General features: G+C 32.6%; 4 protein-coding genes across 4 annotated transcripts; 1 reads left to right on the plus strand and 3 right to left on the minus strand.

Annotated features, from left to right (window-relative positions):
- Positions 1 to 555: 555 nt before the first annotated feature.
- On the minus strand, positions 556 to 3,326 carry LOC146939218 (tetrahydroanabasine acetyltransferase-like). The gene is made up of 2 exons (XM_085757921.1): positions 3,022 to 3,326; positions 556 to 2,132 (listed from the first exon to the last, which is right to left on the minus strand). The coding sequence occupies exons 1-2, from the start codon at positions 3,272 to 3,274 to the stop codon at positions 988 to 990; spliced, it is 1,398 nt and encodes a 465-aa protein (XP_085614047.1). The 5' UTR covers positions 3,275 to 3,326; the 3' UTR covers positions 556 to 987.
- Positions 3,327 to 6,565: 3,239 nt separating this feature from the next.
- Positions 6,566 to 7,084, plus strand: LOC146939219 (uncharacterized). Its single transcript, XM_085749742.1, has one exon. It carries the CDS (start codon positions 6,566 to 6,568, stop codon positions 7,082 to 7,084), a length of 519 nt encoding a protein of 172 aa, XP_085605868.1.
- A 2,111-nt stretch (positions 7,085 to 9,195) lies between these two features.
- LOC146939220 (tetrahydroanabasine acetyltransferase-like) lies at positions 9,196 to 12,503 on the minus strand. Its single transcript, XM_085757922.1, has 2 exons — positions 12,250 to 12,503; positions 9,196 to 10,437 (listed from the first exon to the last, which is right to left on the minus strand). The coding sequence occupies exons 1-2, from the start codon at positions 12,500 to 12,502 to the stop codon at positions 9,284 to 9,286; spliced, it is 1,407 nt and encodes a 468-aa protein (XP_085614048.1). The 5' UTR covers position 12,503; the 3' UTR covers positions 9,196 to 9,283.
- A 2,267-nt stretch (positions 12,504 to 14,770) lies between these two features.
- LOC146939221 (tetrahydroanabasine acetyltransferase-like) lies at positions 14,771 to 17,090 on the minus strand. Its single transcript, XM_085752989.1, has 2 exons — positions 16,764 to 17,090; positions 14,771 to 16,122 (listed from the first exon to the last, which is right to left on the minus strand). The coding sequence occupies exons 1-2, from the start codon at positions 17,011 to 17,013 to the stop codon at positions 14,987 to 14,989; spliced, it is 1,386 nt and encodes a 461-aa protein (XP_085609115.1). The 5' UTR covers positions 17,014 to 17,090; the 3' UTR covers positions 14,771 to 14,986.
- Positions 17,091 to 18,540: the final 1,450 nt, after the last annotated feature.

Consider the following 18,540-nt stretch of genomic DNA (forward strand, 5'->3'; position numbering starts at 1 on the left):
CCGACTCTTTAGAAGGAAGTCAATGTTGTTAAAAATTTGTTGGTTTAAGGAAAAGATGATGAAGTGCCTTTTACACATTATAAACTATATTACAAAACTGCAAATCCGTCCACATAAATTTTTAAAAAACTGCAAATTAGTTACTCTAATTTTTCAAACTATCAAGCTCCTCTCTTGAAAATGATTTTTGGTTAGGGAGAATGTGTGCATTGCTTGTATTATGAATGATGGGTGACTTCTATTGTCGGTCTCTCTAAGAATTCCATTAAAAAAAAAATATCTCTAAGAATTGGCGATTTGTTTTTTGACATCAAACAAAAATTTAGTTATTCAAGCGACAATAAGTACAAGTGGTATTCAACCCACCTATAAAAATGCAAAAACCGTGCTGAAACCACCCCATCAATCTAATTTCTCCTTGTTCTTTTCGGATTTGGTCTTGATTGACAAGCCTCTCTTGTTGGTTGGATTTGTGAATATCTTGTTTGTTTGGGCTAGAATACCTCTAATACTTTCATTATGTCTATAATCCTTGTTGTTTAATGAAATAATGTATCGAGGCTACAAATAGAATCTTCCTTATAACATTTCATGATAAAAATAACACAGTTGTACAATAATCCAGAGAGGATATATATAATTAAAAAAACAATTAATGATGACAAGTCATGACAATACTATAAAATAGAAATTAGGGATAAGGTACAAATGAAATGAAAAAGAATGAAATTCGATCTGTTGAGTCTTTGAATATTCTTAACATTCAGTTAAGACATTTTCTTTTAAGCACCTCAAAGTTGCTCACCTTGATGAAAATAACCGGTCTGAAGTTACAATAAGATCGGATTTTACACACAAAAATAGTCAATCGGGAGTTACGATCCAATCATGAGCGAATTTCAAGTGCCTAAAGAGCAATTGTCTTCGGTTAATCCAAAGACTTAACAGCCCACTGCACCAGCCACCATATCCAAATCCACTTTAATTTCAACAAATAAACCTTAAAGCTTCAATTTCATACCTGAACATAGGCATAGCAGCAACAGGGAGTGATGTAAATATCCTAACTCCTCCATCCATTGATGGATCATGATCATCAAGTTTATTAGGAGATGAGAAAATACACGTATCGATGGTGGCAAGCATCTTGCATGGTGCAGGTAGAAAATTCACTAATTCATAGCCTCCAAAATCTAAATTTTCCTGAAAACCCAAATGTTTCCACTCCGTTAGAACCGTTGCTGCACCACTAGCTTCCAATTCCATGCTCAAACCATCCTCTTGATTCGTCTCCAAAGAGTTTATTGAGTTTGTGACATAATCAGCAGTGAAAGCAATATTTTTAGTCTCTTTAATCAGCTTAACGGTTTCATAGAGTGGCATTTCGTCGAGCTCACTCACTTTTAAAACAACTTTTGCATCTATGGTAGAATTGCCATAATACCCTTTAGGTAAAGTATCATAATCCATCAAGTTTCGTCTGATACCAACTAAAACATTTAGCATTGTTTTGTCATTGCTGCTAAGTTTTAAGGCTCTTGATCTTGACCTCCACACATAACCTGCAAGCACTTCAAAAGTTGTGAACCTTATGTTTTCATTTTCATTCATCAAACTCATCTTAAGTCTTGTTATCATTTCACCCTTTACTTTAAAACAATATTGTTTAATAATCATAGTATTATTTTGATTCACAAAGGGTGAAAATGTAACAGATTTTCTGTCCATGGGACATTGTGGAAATGGTTGTGTAGTTATTGTTCCAACTTGTTTTTCTCTTTCCCACACAGGTTTCACTGATGGCTCAGTTCTTCCACTTGCAAGTTCAACAACTGCTTTGAAGAATTGCGATGCACCAAATCCGTCACAAATAGCATGTGACATCCCCATTCCAATTGTGAAACCACCACAAAGAAACTTTGTCACCATTAACACCAAAGGGTAACTTTTATCCTTAGGAGAAGGAATATCAAGAACCAAATGTTTTGCAATTTCTGTGTTAGTATTGTCCAGGTAATGAAGAGAAGAAAGGGTGCAATTAGCAGTTGCTTCCAAAACTGGAACCCCAAATTCAGTACCGTTGGTATTGGCATTGACTCTAAATTTTCCATCAGCATGTCTCACTAGTCTACCTACAAAACAAGCAAACAAGAAAACCAATTTTTTTTTCTTTTCAGAAGATGGATGCAAATGCAATTAATGTTTGTGAATCTTTCATTATTCTTGACTATTAGCCATATGTGAAAAAAAATTGTTTGTTAGGACTTTTCGCTACTGAAATTTCTATGTGTGTTGATAGCGTATTGACTTTAAAAATATAGATGAAAAATGTTTCAACTCATAGTCAAACTTTTCTTTTGTTACATCCTTTGAAGCATAGACTCCAACACGGATGCCTGACACGATACTGACACAGACAAATCGACACCTCTAAAGTAAAAAATATAGGACAATGGCACCACTATATAAATATTAATTTATTTATAGACAGTCTAAAATGAAAATCAAAACACATACATAAGCATCTAACTTAAGCAATTTATTTCTTTGAAAAAAGTTCTAAAAGAAGATACCATAATATATGACCTTTATTTATTCATCTACTATAAAAAAAAAAGGTAAAAATATTGTAATTAACTTTAATTTCTATAACTCCCAAGAGAGAAGAAAAAAAGTTTTAGATATTTATCTGAGTTGTCCGACACGACTCGTATGAGTGTTATATACAGGTGTCGGACACCGGTGTAGAAGTGTTGAAGTAAAGAAAAAAAATAGTTTTATTTAGGAGACAATATTAGTTGTTCGACACGTGTCGTATGAGTGTCATAGGACTGTCGAACACCGACGCGTGTCGGACACTGCAACACGTCTAGTTTAAGAGGTGTGTGCGCTTCATAGGTTACATCTCATAGACAAATTGATTGTACTCTCCTTATTTTAGAACTTAAATGAAGTTTATTTTATGGTAAAAAGACTAATAATTACTATCGGTTGTTCTTAAAGAAAAAAAAACTAGTATACCTGCTAAAGGATAATAGTAAAACAAAGCCTTCGACAGCGCTTCTTTGAATACATGACAAGGGTTGAAACTAGAATCATAATCATGAATTGCTGATGATGATCGGTATACATGAACAGTTTGGGCAATGTTATTATTGACACCTTTGTTGTCAAGTGTTGATAGAGAAAGAATACAAGAAGGGGTGGATTTTGATGGCTTTACAAGCAAAACATCTTCCTTTTCAATCCTTAGGATTGCTTTCTCATATTCCATGGAAAAGGATCGATGAAAAATGTAGTGAAAGATGATATATGAATTTGATATGCCTTTGGAAAATAAGGAATAAGGATGGGGAAACACATGAGAGAAGAAATTCTTATATATAAACATGCATGCAAGTAGATCATAAATTAAAATCAGAAATGGTGTACGTATCATTTAATTTACCTTTTGACAATCTGTACGAATCTTATTTGTACCAGAGTTCAAACAAACACATTAAAAATAATGCATCACTAAGCCTGCAAAAAAAAAAAAAAAAAAATTTTTTGTTCTTTTTGCAAGTCTTTTTTTACAACTAAAAGTAGAACTTCAACCTCCATTTTATAACACTTACATTATGAACAAAAGATGGACATTAAAATATTTCTTAGTCTATATTAAGAATTCTCATTTAAATAATATATATATATATATATATATATATATATATATATATATATATATATAGACACACACACACATACATATATATAATATGTCGGCCAGAGTATTTTAGTGACAGAAACTCCACATTCTTTCTATAAGTTCTTATTTTCCTTCATGCATCGTGGATGAGTGGTTATGTCTTCTTTTTAACTAGAATCATTGATCTGCATTTTTTTTTCCTCATTTCTTTCGATTTAAATAAGTGGTTTTTACATATGTCAAAAAAAATTTCTTTTGTGTTTTTTCATAATTTCTTCGTATGAGTGTGAGTGTCGTCTTGTGCAGCATTGTTTGATTACGTTTCTGGTTGCGGTATTCGATTGGTTCATATTGAAATATAGGCTTCAGTAAATTACAGATTTAATCAATGATTTGAGCGTAACGTTGCAGATCCGAAAGCATTTTGTCATTGTATGTTATTAACTTGAGTGCTGTGAGTTTGTTCACAGATTTACCCTTTATGTTTTTAATGAAGATGAACATGTTATTGTATCTGATGTATTTTAACAATTTGAATAGAGGAATATCGTTTTGTTTTAGTAAAAGAGAAATACATATTAACTCATTCTCAAGTCTTTTTTTTTCATTCAAAAAAGTCTTTTTTTTTTTATTGCACGACTCCGACACGATACATTATATCAATTATTACTTCATTTCATGACTCTCCCACGCGATAACTTTACATCAATTTAGCAATGCATTTAGCAATGCATATATCTAAGTCTCCAAATAAAATAAAAAGGTATTGATTTATCGACACATTTCAAGTCGTGGTTCTGTTTTGCTTTTTTTTATTATGACTCCTCTACGATAACCTTTACATCAATTTAATAATGCATCTCTAAGTCTGCAAATAAATAAAAAAAAATGATGCAACTCTTTTGTTTGTTCTATAAGCGAATCCTTTTCTACCGTAAAAATAGAACGTGGACCTCGAATTTGCAACACTTAAATTATGCACCAATCTAGAGAAGTTCACAAAAAAAAATTAAGGTCAAACTTTGTAATTAATCCATCACAAACTTCACATGGTTTAAGTTATTATTATTATTATTATTTAGGAAGAAAATGCTAACAGATACCTAAAGGGTACAAGTTAAGCAATCAAAATAAATAAGTTTTTATAAAAAAAGTAGTGTAATTATTTGTTGGTAATAACAACTTATAGTTTAATGACAAAAATTTTATTTATAAATTTATTTACCAATGCCTCTGAGGCACTGGTTAGTAGATTTGGGAATAGGACAGGCCGACCTACTGGGGCCTACGACCTGGCCTGTTTTAACCTGGCCTGGCATGGCCTATTTAGTAGATAGGCCTATGCTTAGGCTTTTTAAAAAACCTGTTTATTTAAATAGGCCAGACTTAGGCTTCCAGAAAAGCCTGTTAAGCCTAATAGGCCGACCTATTAACACCTATTTACTAAAACAAATGTTTTTTTTTGTTAAAATAATTGCATACATTAAAAATATAAACACCTTTTTCCCTATCTATTAGTCCCTTAATAGGCTTTGTTGTTATAGGCTTTTAAGTAGACTTTAATCTAGTTAAAATTTACTTGTAGTGAAATAGGCTTTTAAGTAGGCTTTAAGACCCATTTAGCATATTTAGTAGACCAAATGACTATTTGATGGCCTTAATGTAAAGTAGGCTTGGAAGTAGACTTTCGGGCCAGTCCAGACTTTTAAATAGGCCAGGCCAGGCCAAGTAAAACGGCCTATGATAGGCCAGGCTTAGGCTTGTAAATTTTTTCGTAGGCCAGACTTAGGCCTATCAAAGTCTGGCCTGCCTTAGCCTATTCCCACCCCTACTGGTTAGCAAGACCTGTTTTTTTTTTTTTTTTTTTTTTTTTTTTTATAATCACCGACCATATATCTAGTGTAAGTAATTAAAAAGATACACTTGGTGTGTGAGGTCTAGTTCAATTGTCAACGTCAATATTGTCATATTGAATGTCTTCACTTAGGTTTGAATTCAATATCATGCATTGTGTGGCTGAGTTTCCATTAAAAAAAAAATACATTATAATTTCATCTATTCTTGTAATCCAAACATACTAACATTTTCCATTAAAAAAAGCACATTATTTAATTTATTAATGTAATCCAAGTTTCTTCATATAACCTAGGATTAATAAGTTTTTGATCCCTATAAATATAGCGAATTTTGTTTTTAATTCTAAAAAAAAGTGACAGGTTTTGGTCTCAATAAAAAATTTCAGCACACAATTTTAGTCCCTATTAAATTAATATTTGTTAATTCGGCTAAAAAATTTAATTTTTGAATGGTATTTTACAGACATGTTAAGATCATTATAAGAAACTCTTTCATAAAAAATTATAATTTTTTAACATGTAATGAATTAAATATGAATTTTTCATAAAATCAAAATTTAAAGATTAAAGTATTGAAAATCTAGACCTAAAATCAAATTTTGAGTTAATATTTTGCGGAGGAACTTTGTATAATGTTCTAAATAAGTGTGTAAAAAATAATTCAAAAATTTCAAAGTTTAAGCATAACTAAAAATATTTTAAGTTTACAGGGACTAAAAGTATGTGTTGAAAAATTTTATGGGGAGAAAATCATGTCACTTTTTTTTATTAGGACAACACAAAATCAACTATATTTGTAGGTACAAAAAACTTATGACTGAATAGACAATCACCCTCCAAAATTGCAACTTTCGTCAAAAACCACCCTGAATTTTGCAAAACTTCAAAAACCCCTCAGAAATTGACAAATGTTAGTCAATTTGCCCCCTCTGTCATGCACTGTTTTCGGGATTGTCCGTTTGTTAAGCATCTTTAGCTTGCTCTCGGATTTGACTATATTAACTTCTATTTGGAGAATTCTATGGTCACTTGGCTCAAACAAGGTGCGTTTAGCGCAAATAAGCATTTATTCTCTGCTGCTCTTTGGTGGATTTGGCGAGCACTAAACTCACTTTGTATGGAGAATGAGATAATTTCTATTTTCTCATTGAAGGTAAAAATTTATAATTTGGCTGCTCTTCTTCGTTCTGTTTTCTCTCTGGCTTTATCCACGGATATAAGAGGTCGTTATGTGACTTGGCATCTGGAGGAGAGTATGGTCGTTGTCTTAAATGTTGATGACAACTGTTTTGGAATATCCGGAATATCTAGTTTTGGTGGCGTTCTTCGTAGGAATGATGGCAGTTGGCTATATGGGTTTGCTGGAAATGTTGGTATTTCCTCAATCATACATGTAGAGTTGTTAGCTCTGTATCTTGGCTTGAAATTAGCTTGGGAAAGAGGATATAAGGATGTGATTTGCTACCCTGACTTGACTCTGGCTGTTCAGTTAGTTTCAACCATGGCATCATTGGCATCATTATACGGCAATTATCAGTAATGTGTAGGATTTATTGCAAAGGAGCAAGAACGTCCAGTTAAAGCATTTTGGGAGGGAGACGAATTCGTCCGCTGATTTCATGGATAAGCTAGAGCTGCAAGTTCTGAGATTTGGCGTGAGTTTTTGGAGCCACCTTAGGGTTAGCATCAACTGCTGCATGTTGATGCCCGACGAGAAATGTATCACAAAGACTAGTTTTTAGCTGTTTTTTGTTTCTTTTCTTTTTGTTAGTTTCTTTCCCAAAAAAAAAAATAGAGCTATGAATCATCTTAAGGGAACACGTAAATTGTAACTGGTTGAATTGTGGCGATATTAGAATAATATTTCCACTGATTTATCATGAGGTAATGTTGTACTTTCTTAAATCCAAAGACATTTCGTAAACTAATATACAACCAAGTTAAGTCTAATAAAGACGGAAGGGTATTCATGGATTCCCTAATCACCGTTATACTTTTGAATCGCAAAACACAATATTGCATTGGGTAAGACACTTAAAACCCTAAAGAAACAACTTCATCTTTTCTAAACTCTTTGCTTTTAATAAATTTCTCTAATTGTCGAGTTGAACGACAATCCCTGTGGAAAAGATAATTTACTGCTTTATTACTGGAGTATGATTTGTTGCACTTTCTGGATTTATACCATCATGTATTTGGCGCAGTTGTCGAGGATTGTTGATATTTCAACAAGGTAACCGGTTAGAATTTGTTTTGTGAATAATTAGGTTAGGTAAGGTAAGTTTTTATTTTCTGTTTATCTAGGAATTAGGGTTAGTTCCTATTATCTAGGTTACGTTTATCTTTTAAGATTAGGTTAGTTTTTATTTTCCTTGTAGGTTAGATTAGATTTAGTTTGTTTTAAAATTTAGTCAAGTTGACTAAATTTTAAAACAAACTAAATCTAACCGAAAATAATTGTTACAATTTTATGGTTTACGTGAAACAATATCTCGGGGAAATATCTAGGTGTTCCATTACTTGGTAAAGCTCCCAATAAAGAGGATTATAACTATATTGTTGAACAAGTGACATAAAGTTGACGAGTTAGAAAGCGATTCACTTATCATTTGCGGGAAGGGTGACTTTGGCTAAAATGTGTGATGGAAGCAATTCCGATCTATTCAATTATGACTACAATAATTCCAAAATCTTGTGTTGATGACATTCAACAAATGCAATGAAGGTTTATATGGGGTGATTTTGATTGTACGATACACTATCATGCTGTTGGGTGGGATATGGTGACCTGACCTAAACCTAATGGAGGGTTGGGGTTGAGAAGACTATATGCGATGAACAAGGATTGCATTATGAAGTTGGGAAAGGAAGTTACAAACCGGTTCACAGGATCTTTGGTGTGCAGTTATGGGGCAAATACCGTAGAGAATCGGAGAAAAATGGCGTTATTGCTAGAAGTTGTGGCCGCTGCTTGAGGAGCACATCTTTTGGTCGATAGGCAATTGAATGAGTGTGAATATTTGTAATGATGCTTGGATAGATAAAGACTTTCGTATTGGAGATCTTGAGTTGGATGTCCCAGTTGCAAAATGTCAAGGTGGTGGCTATTGTAGGTGAGTTTGGTATGTGAAATATGGAATTGTTACAAGGATGGTTGCCAACATATATTATCAATAAAATTGCAGCGCTGCCGCCTCCTAGTAACATTGAGGATGCAAATGTCCGCATTTGTATGGATAATACGATAAGCAAAATAGTGATAGCCGATATATATAATGACTTGTGTGGTTTTAACGAAGATGGGAACTATGATTTGGATTGGAGGAAGATTTAGAAGTTGAAGGTGCCTGAGAGAGTTAGAAGCATTCTTTGGTTGATGAAACATGGGAGGCTCTTAACAAATTCCCATAAGAATAAGATGGGATTAGGGTCGGTTATGTGTGATTATTGCGGAGATTTACCGGAAACTATTTTGCATGAGATGAAGGGTTGTTCTTTGGTCATGCCTTGTGGTTGAATGTGGTGCACATGAATGCTAGAAGCAAGTTTTTCTCATGCGATGTTCAGCAGTGAGAATAATAAAATGGCATTTACATAATTAAATGGCATAGTTGTACAATTATTTAGAAAGGATTTATGGTAGTAAAAAAAACACATAATCATGACAAGTCATTACAATGATTTAAAACAGAATCAGTGACAAATAAGATGAAAATAATTAAAACAAGTTGTGGATCTCCTACAACTTCGAGTAAAGAAACCTTAAAGCTTCAATTTCGTCCTTGAACTTAGGCATGGCATCAACAGGGAGTGATGTGAAAATCCTAACTCCTCCTTCCATTGATGGATCATGATCATCGAGTTTATTAGAAGACGAAAAAATACACACATCAACAGTAGCAAGCATTTTGCATGGTGCTGGTACTAAGTTCACAAATTCATAGCCTCCAAAATCAATATTTTCGTGAAAACCCAGATGCTTCCACTCTGTCAAAACTGTTACTGCACCACTAGCTTCTAATTCCATGCTGAAATCCTCCTCTTGATTTGTCTCCACGGAGTTTATTGAATTAGTAACATAATCAGTGGTGAAAGCAATATTTTTAGTCTCTTTAATCAGCTTAACAATTTCATAGAGTGGCATTTCATTGAGCTCACAAACTTTTAAAACAACTTTTGCATCCATAGTAGAATTGCCATAATACCCTTTAGGTAAAGTATCATAATCCATCAACTTACGTCTCATACCAACTAATATATTTAGCATTGTTTTGTCATTGCTACTAAGCTTTAAGGCTCTTGCTCTTGACCTCCACACATAACCTGCAAGCACTTCAAAAGTTGTAAACCCTATTTTTTCATTTTTATTCATCAAACTCAACTTAAGTCTTGTTATCGTTTCGCCCTCTACTTTAAAACAATATTGCTTAATAATTGTAGTATTAGTTTTATTCACAAAGGGTGAAAATGCAACAGATTCTCTGTCCATGGGGCATTGTGGAAAAGGTTGTATAGCTTTTGTTCCAACTTGTTTTTCTCTTTCCCACACAGGTTTCACTGATGGCTCAGTTCTTCCTCTTGCAAGTTCAACAACTGCTTTGAAGAATTGTGATGCGCCAAATCCGTCACAAATAGCATGTGACATCCCCATTCCAATTGTGAAACCACCACAAAGAAATTTTGTCACCATTAACACCAAAGGGTAACTTTTATCTTGAGGAGAAGGAAGATCAAGCTCCAAATGTTTTGCAATTTCTGTGTTAGTATTGTCCAGGTGATGAAGGGAAGAAAGTGTGCAGTTAGCAGTTGCTTCCAAGAACGGAACGCCAAATTCTGCACCGTCGGTATTGATCTTGACTCTAAATTTTCCATCAGCATGTCTCACTAGTCTACCTGCAAAACAAGCGAAGATTGGTGCAATTAAAGATTGTGGATCTTTCATTATTCTTGATCAATGATCATATGAAGTAATTAGTTTGTTCGTTAGGATTAATATTTTGTTTTCTTAAATTTTTCCCTAATGAAATTTCTGTGTATCGATTACGACTCAACAAAAATATGGATGCAAAATGTTTCAAATCATAGTCAAATTGACTGTAATCGTCTTATTTTAGAATTTAAATGAAGTTTATTTTACCGTAAAAATGTCTAATAATTACTGATAGCAATTTTCGCAAGTGTACGAAATCGTTCAAGTAGTAAAATTAAAACGGTAAGACCGAGTGTCGAACTCGAGGATCGCGTTATACTACTGAATCGTATTTGTAACTTAATCGAACAAAAGGTTATGAAGTTGGTTTGTTTTATCGCAATATTGAAAATTAAACAAAGTAAAGTGGTTCAAATTAATAAGAGAAAAACGTTGGGGATGAGTTTCACCGGATTATTACCTAGACCTATTAACCTGATTATCACAATTGAATTGACTTATTTAATTGTTACCGAATTCTCTACAATATTCGTGCCCTAATTCCTTAGTGACAGAACCTTTAATCCTAAAATAAAAACCTAATTCCTTAGTGAATTTGAAGATTAGAATTAAGCATGAACAAACAAGAATTCTCAAACGGTTCCAAGGGTTTGCATCTATTCCTAGATTACAAAGGCAAGGATTTCTTATCTCAAGCGTTTATATATTCCACTTCCGTTTCAAAATATAAACCGTAAATCAATTTAAAGGTGATCAATCAATAAAAGCATTAAGCATGGAGATAAGAAAAACAATTCAATAAGTTTCATCAAAAGTCATAATCAAATTACATGGCAAAGGTATTCATCTAGGTTTACTCATCCCCAACAATGGAGGGTTTAGTTACACATAGCAATTAAACAAGAAGAAAGAGTAAAAGAGAGATTACAAGAATAATTCATGAACTTTTCTTGAAGAATCTCTCCCAATTGTGCTCCAGATCGCTTCCTATGTGTTTTTGTGCCTTTAGATCTCCAAAAACGTGAACACTTAATGAGAAACACCTCTTTTCTATTTATAAGAAGCTTAAAATCGGCCCCCGAGTGCCTAAAATCGGCCCCCGAAGGCCGAAAAATCGCATCCTGGAACAGCGAAATCGGCGCCCGAACCAGGGGGGTCGAGGCCCGATTTTTCCCGTAGCTGCATGCCTTTCTGCTGCTTGAAAATCGGCACCCGAACTCAATAAATCGGGGCCCGATTTTCACTTTTGCTGGCAACCTGAATTCTTCCTTTTCTAGTGCTCTCAGCTTCAAAATCTTGATGAATAACCTCACAAATACAAGAGAAAATGACTACAAAACTAGTAATGACAGAGTGTCATCAATTACTATCAGTTGTTCTTAAATAAAATAAGGAGCAATAGTCATTTTGATCTCTGAATATGTAACAAGTTGCCACAATAGTCTCAAAATAGTATTTTGATTGTGCATTATGTTAGTCAAAGTAGTCTCTTACATTAAAATGATTTGTTAATATTGTTATATTAATCCCTCAATATACTTACTTATTGTCATGTTAGTCCTATAAGTTCTTACATATTATCATATCAATCCCTATAAAAAAAAGTTAATGTCAACATTGATGGACTATTTTAATATGTCAGGGACTATTTTGACTAACGAATTGCACAAACAATCAGAACTTTTTTGATATTTCTATACATTGAAGAACTATATAACTAGTTGTTAAACATTTAGGGACCAAATCATTGTTACCCATAAAAAAAACTCGTATACCTGCTAGAGGATAATAATAAAACAAAGCCTTGGACAACGCTCCTTTGAATATATGACAAGGGTTGAAACTAGAATCATAATTCTGAATTGCTGATGATGATCGGTATACATGAACAGTTTGGACAATATTATTATTGGCACCTTTATTGTCAAGTGTTGATAGAGAAAGAATACAAGAAGGAGTGGATTTTGATGGTTTTACAAGCAAAACATCTTCCTTTTCAATCTTTAGGGTTGCTTTCTCATATTCCATGGAAAAGGATCGATAAAAAATGTAGTGGGAGGTGAGATATGGATTTGTTATGCTTTTGAAAGATGGGAAATAGTAATTCTTATATATAAACGTGCACGCAAGTGGTTCATATAATAAAATCAGAAATAGTAATTTATACGAATCTTATTTGCACCAGAGTTCAAACAAGCACATTAAACAAATTTGTATCTCAAAGTCTGCAAAAGAAATAAAAAAAATGCATTATGTTAAACAAGTCCATTTTTTACGAGTAAAAATAGAACTTGGACCTCGAATTTTTAAAACTTGCATTATGCTCAAAAGATGAGCATTAAGATACTTGTTTGTCCAAATTTATGTTGCGCTTAATTATATATTTATTTTATGATATACAATTAAATAATATTTACAAATTACATCAAAATAAGTTAGCTCATTTATATTGTTTTGTTTAGGAAATTGCTCTCTATTCCCCTTCTCTCTTGTGAGTTGTCACCAAAATCCTAGTTTCTTCTCCTTCTTCCATCAAAGAGGGGTGATTTAGGGTCGATTTTTGACCCAAAATCACCCCTCTAACTCTTTTTCTATTTCCCTTTTATTAAAATAAGTGATTTTCACATCTATTTTGTTTTTTCTTTTGTGATTTCGTCGTCTTAGTGCGACGTTGTTTTGTTCGTCATCTTTGTGTGACGTTGTTTGTCTTTCTTGTTTCGTTCAGGTATTTGTTTCGTTCCTTGTTATTTTACTCAAGAAAGTATTTATACAATATTATTTTGAATTTGCTTGTTTAATGATCCGGTCTTTTTGCACACATAAATTATCTATATGAAACAAAAAAATTGTCAACTTCTATTTTTAAATATGATTTTGTCTTTTCTCTGTTTCATTTGTACATCCTTTTTCTTTCTGTTGTTTTACAGCATCAATGGTACTTGTATACAAATAGGAATCATATCTATACATTTATTATAGTATTTTTTTTAAAAGAAATCCAAAATTGATGAATCTATATACAATAAAATCATTTGACTTTATAAAAAATAAAGTAAATCTAATCGTAGAGTGGAGTTTAGTCTAGTGGTGAGTTTATCCATGTTATTTTTTCTTAGATGTACTTTTTCTTTAATAAGATTGGTCTTTTTCGATTTGTTTTCATCATCATTATGACAATGAACATGTTATAAATGAAATGAGGAATAAAAAGAAGAAAAAAAACAATGTTGATATTGATTAGCTGGTTGTAGAATATATTGTAGAATATAACATATATATGTATATTGTTTCTTATGCATTCATGTAGAATCTTACAAAAAAAGAAGCTTCATTTAACATGTTATAGTTTGTTAGAGATTTGATGTGTAGAGGAAAAAAATTTAAAGACAATGCACAACCAAAGAATGAGTTAATTATCATCTCAATACCTTTGTGAAGATAAAAGAAGTTTCATTTATCTTCATGTGTTGTTCACGATTTTTCTGCAAAATAGAGATGATGAAAAATGGTTGTCAAAAAAAATTGAGGACAAAAAAGTATACATAAAACCAGTGAAAGAAGAAAAAATGAGAATGATATAATAGTGAAGGAGTATTGGTTGATATATAAAAGAGTATTTGAAATTAGAAATTTGAATTTTTGCCCCCCAAGAGTACAACTTGCAGCATTGGTATTGACACAAATGATGACATAATAGCAGCAAAAGTAATTTATCTAGTTGCAATGTAAGGAAAGGGTGTTTTTGTAGAGCAAATAAACTAAACCAAATGTCTTTAATAGTTACGTGACATCATCATAGTTAATTGTGGTCATTTAGTTCAATAAAGTAATTTTTAGACAACTTTTACCCTCAATTGTGTGATTTGGCAAGCAACCAACTTAGGGCAATAATAGATTTTCCACAACATCTTCTCTTCTTATATTAAGAGAGATTTGGTCTTTATGTCCAACTTTAAAGGTGTTGATTGCTAACATACACCTTATTAAAAGATAATTATGGGTTGACACCTTTTTAATTTTCTTTCCGAAACCACTCATACACCATTTCATGTGACATTTTTTATTTCTCTTCCCTTTTATCATTCTTATTCTCTCTCTTCCACCAAACATGTCACACCTGTAGAATTGAGGGTTAACTGCATAGGATGGTCAATGTATCAATGGTCTTATTAAAGTGAATAAGTGTGCTCTAGCAATACTCTAATACTAGTTTTTATTTTTATTTTTATTTTGTAATGATACCAATTTGTTTTTTGATGAAAAGAATATATGAAAAATAGTATGAAGAAGATGATGTATTGGAAGACAACATGCATGTTATAACATCAAGCACACCATTACAAGCACTTCACTACTATATTGACTTAAACTAAAAATAAACTTCCTAAAATTATTTCTCTTGACACAAATCATAACATAACACGAAATCAATAATGTCTCGTCGAAAACTTATTAAATAACATCATAATTGAAACACTAAGGCAACTTCAACTGAACGTGGAGATTCAAATTTTAACTAAGAAATCTTAAAGCTTCAATTTCCTCCTTGAACTTGGGCAAGGCAGCAACAGGGAGTGTAGTAAAAATCTTAACCCCTCCTTTCATTGATGGATCATCATTGTCAAATTTATTAGGAGGTGTAAAAATGCTCATTTCCATGGATGCAAATAAGTTGCATGGTGCTGGTACTAAATTCACTGCTTCATGCCCACCAAAATCTACATCTCCATCAAGAAAACCTAAATGTTTCCACTCTGTCAGAACCGTTACTGCACCAGTACTTAGCATCCTTGATTCCTCGTTATAATTCGTCTCCAACGTGTTGATTGAATTTTTGATGAAATCAGTGGTGGAAGCAATGTTTTTAGTCTCTCTTATCAGGTTAATAATTTCATAGAGTGGCCTTTCATTGAGCTCACTAACTTTTAACACAGTGTTTGCATCCACACATGAATTCCCATAATATCCATTAGGTAAAGGATCAAAATCCTTCAAGTTGCGTCTAATACCAGCTACAATGGTCAGCACTGTTTCACCATTGTTGTTAAGTTTTAGGGCTCTTGCTCTTGACCTCCACACATAACCTGCAATCGCTTCGAAAGTTGTGAACCTTATATTTCCACTTTCCTTCATCAAACTCAACTTAAGCCTTGTTATCATTTCACCCTCCATATTAAAACAATATTTCTTCATAATTGTAGTGTTGTCTTGATTCAGGTAAGGTGAAAATGCAACAGATTCTTTGTTCATAGGGCATTCTGGAAATGGCTGTTTAGTTATTGATCCAATAAGTCTCTCTCTTTCCCACACAGGTATCGTCGAGGGTTCATTTCTTCCCCTTGCAAGTTCGATAATGGCTTTGAAGAATTGAGATGCACCAACTCCGTCACAGATAGCGTGCAACACCCCCATTCCGATTGTGAAACCTCCGCAACGAAATTTTGTCACCTTGAACACCAAAGGGTAAGTTTTGTCTTCAAGATCAAGCACCAAATGCTTTGCAATTTCTGTGTCGGTATTGTCCAAGTAATTAACAGAAGAAAGGGTGCAGTTAGCAATTGCTTCCAAGAATGGAACACCATAATTTTCTGCATTAGGGTTGCAATTGACTCTTAGTTTTCCATCATCAGCATGTTTCACCATTCTACCTGCAAGACGTAGAGATATGTTAATTAGTTTAGTGTTCCATAAAATCCATTTTTATGGACATTCTAATGATGACTTTCATAAAATATTCAAAAGTGGACCATTGCAATTTTTCGTAAAATAATGGATTTTTCTATAACTAAAAGAAGACTATCATTGTACCAAAAAAAAAAAAGACTATCATATTTTGGGTTAAATATGTTTTTCTGTCTCTATAAATATTTACAATTTTGTTTTTTGACCTTACAAAATAAAATCACATTTTAGTTTCTGTAATATTTTCCTTTAGCATTTTTAAGGACTGAAAATGCTAACATAAATTTTACAAGGACTAAAAATGCTAATGGAAAATTTTAAAAGGACTATAAATGTTGACATAAAATTTTAAAGGTATTAAAAATTATGATTTTATTTTATAGGAACTAAATGAAATTCTGAATATTTATAAGGACCAAAAATATATCTAACCTCATCTAAAAAAATATATTTCTAACCCAAAATTTTTATTAAAATTTATAAGAAAAAAAATAATTAGGCATACATATTTATTTTTTTTGGTAGATAGAGACATCCATAGTTTAACAACACTAATTTGAAACATTTGTATTTAATGAAAGGAAAAAAAAAAAAAAACCTAGTATACCTGCAAGAGGATAATAATAAAACAAAGCCTTTGAAAGTGCTTCTTTGAATACATGACAAGGGTCGAAACCCGAATTAGAATCATGAATTGTTGATGACCGGTATACATGAACAGTTTGAGCAAGGTTATTATAGATTTCTCTATTGTCAATTGTAGAAAGTGAAAGAATACAAGAAGGAATTGATTTTGATGGTTTTATGAGCACAACATCTTTCATTTCAAGCTTTAGGGTAGCTGTCTGATAAGCCATGGAAAAGGTTTATGAGAAATGTGGCAAGGTATCTAGATTAAATAATTTGATATGAAGTTATATTTTCTTTTTCGGATGCATGGTTCCTTGTGTTAAGGCCTCTATTTATAGAGAAAATGAAGCAATGTGAATTCCATAGTAGTTCTTAATTTTTCAAATGTTATTATTTTTTTGGTGAACCTTCTTTGACAAATGTTGCTGCAAATGTGAAATGTGCAACACATTGCATTTCTACAACATCAGCACCGTCAGCCATAACTATGCTTGAGGACAAGGTTTTCACTTTTTGCATTTAATGCTTGTTGACAATTGGGCATGACTATTTGCATGTGGCAAACTTTATTTTGGCTTGACACAACCCACATAGGCACATACAAGAGTTGATAGTTTCTTGCTAAGAAAAATGGGATCATGTTTCTATTATGAAATATTATGAAGGCTTAATAGATGCTTTGGTCCCTTAATTTATTTTCAGATTTCATTTTGGTCCCTTAACTTTAAACTGTCTCAATTTGGTCCCTTAAATCTTACACCGTTTACTATTATGGTCCTCTCCGTTAGTTTTTTTGTAAAAACTGTTAACCTTTGCCACATGTCAGTTTTGATTGCTGATCAATGGTTGGATTTGAAAGGCACACATGGCATACTGTGGACTAACATCATATGATCATTCTTATTATTATTATTATTATTATTATTATTATTATTATTATTATTATTAAAAGAAAAAATAATTATTTCCTCTTTTCTTCTTCTTTATACGCGCATCAATTCCTTCCTCTCCAACCACCATCAAATTACACCAGCCACCATTACTCCACCATCTTCTTTATAAAAACTCAATCTTCATTTCTTCTCACCAAGACCCATAATTTTAAAAAATTCAGATCCTTCAAACTCACATCTCACCTACAAAACCAAACCCATGAAATCTCAAATGCAAACCCAGTAAAAGTTCAAACTAATTGTTCACACCATCTACACCTACATACCACACAATCTATAATAAAAACCATTTTCCATTATCTTCAATTTCATTTCACACAAACCATCACTAATCTTGTACTGGGTTTAAAACTCATCAACATGTCCAAAGTCCAAACCTTTCAACTCAAATCTGAACTCACCACATATTGAAAATAATTTGAAGCTTATTGAATTCAATTGAGGTTGTTGTTGTTATTGTTGAATAAGAAGTCCGAAGTCCACCCCTCTTCTTCCTTCTTCATTTTTTTCTTCTTCTTGCATGTCATACACTAATTGAAGCTGGAACGATTGAAGTTGTTGTTGTTATTTATGGGTTAAGTTGTATTTGTTTTGCTTTTTGGATTCTATAAATTGAAATGGGTTAAATCGAAAGTGGTGGTGGATGCTTCTCAACCATCATCTTTGCAGGATTTGATTTTGAGATTGTACGGTGTTGATAAAATTTGAACTTGGATTCGATTTTGAACTTCGATGAGAAAACGATGGTTAAATTGAATTGAGTTTGCTGGTTATGTGTTTAGGTTTGTTCGTTGAAAATTT

This window comes from Medicago sativa, chromosome 3 (genome assembly GCF_051527215.1).
Source record: "Medicago sativa cultivar Bolivia chromosome 3, Bolivia_mono, whole genome shotgun sequence".
Taxonomy (NCBI): domain Eukaryota; kingdom Viridiplantae; phylum Streptophyta; class Magnoliopsida; order Fabales; family Fabaceae; genus Medicago; species Medicago sativa.

Bases quoted from the DNA above. Each gene is read 5' to 3' on its own strand.
- LOC146939218 (XM_085757921.1), bottom strand. From the start codon at position 3,274: ATGGAATATGAGAAAGCAATCCTAAGGATTGAAAAGGAAGATGTTTTG. The intron at 2,133-3,021 runs GTATACTAGTTT...CTTGTTTTGTAG, and splicing joins TTACTATTATCCTTTAGCAG to GTAGACTAGTGAGACATGCT.
- LOC146939219 (XM_085749742.1), top strand. From the start codon at position 6,566: ATGGTCACTTGGCTCAAACAAGGTGCGTTTAGCGCAAATAAGCATTTA.
- LOC146939220 (XM_085757922.1), bottom strand. From the start codon at position 12,502: ATGGAATATGAGAAAGCAACCCTAAAGATTGAAAAGGAAGATGTTTTG. The intron at 10,438-12,249 runs GTATACGAGTTT...CTTGTTTTGCAG, and splicing joins TTATTATTATCCTCTAGCAG to GTAGACTAGTGAGACATGCT.
- LOC146939221 (XM_085752989.1), bottom strand. From the start codon at position 17,013: ATGGCTTATCAGACAGCTACCCTAAAGCTTGAAATGAAAGATGTTGTG. The intron at 16,123-16,763 runs GTATACTAGGTT...TACGTCTTGCAG, and splicing joins TTATTATTATCCTCTTGCAG to GTAGAATGGTGAAACATGCT.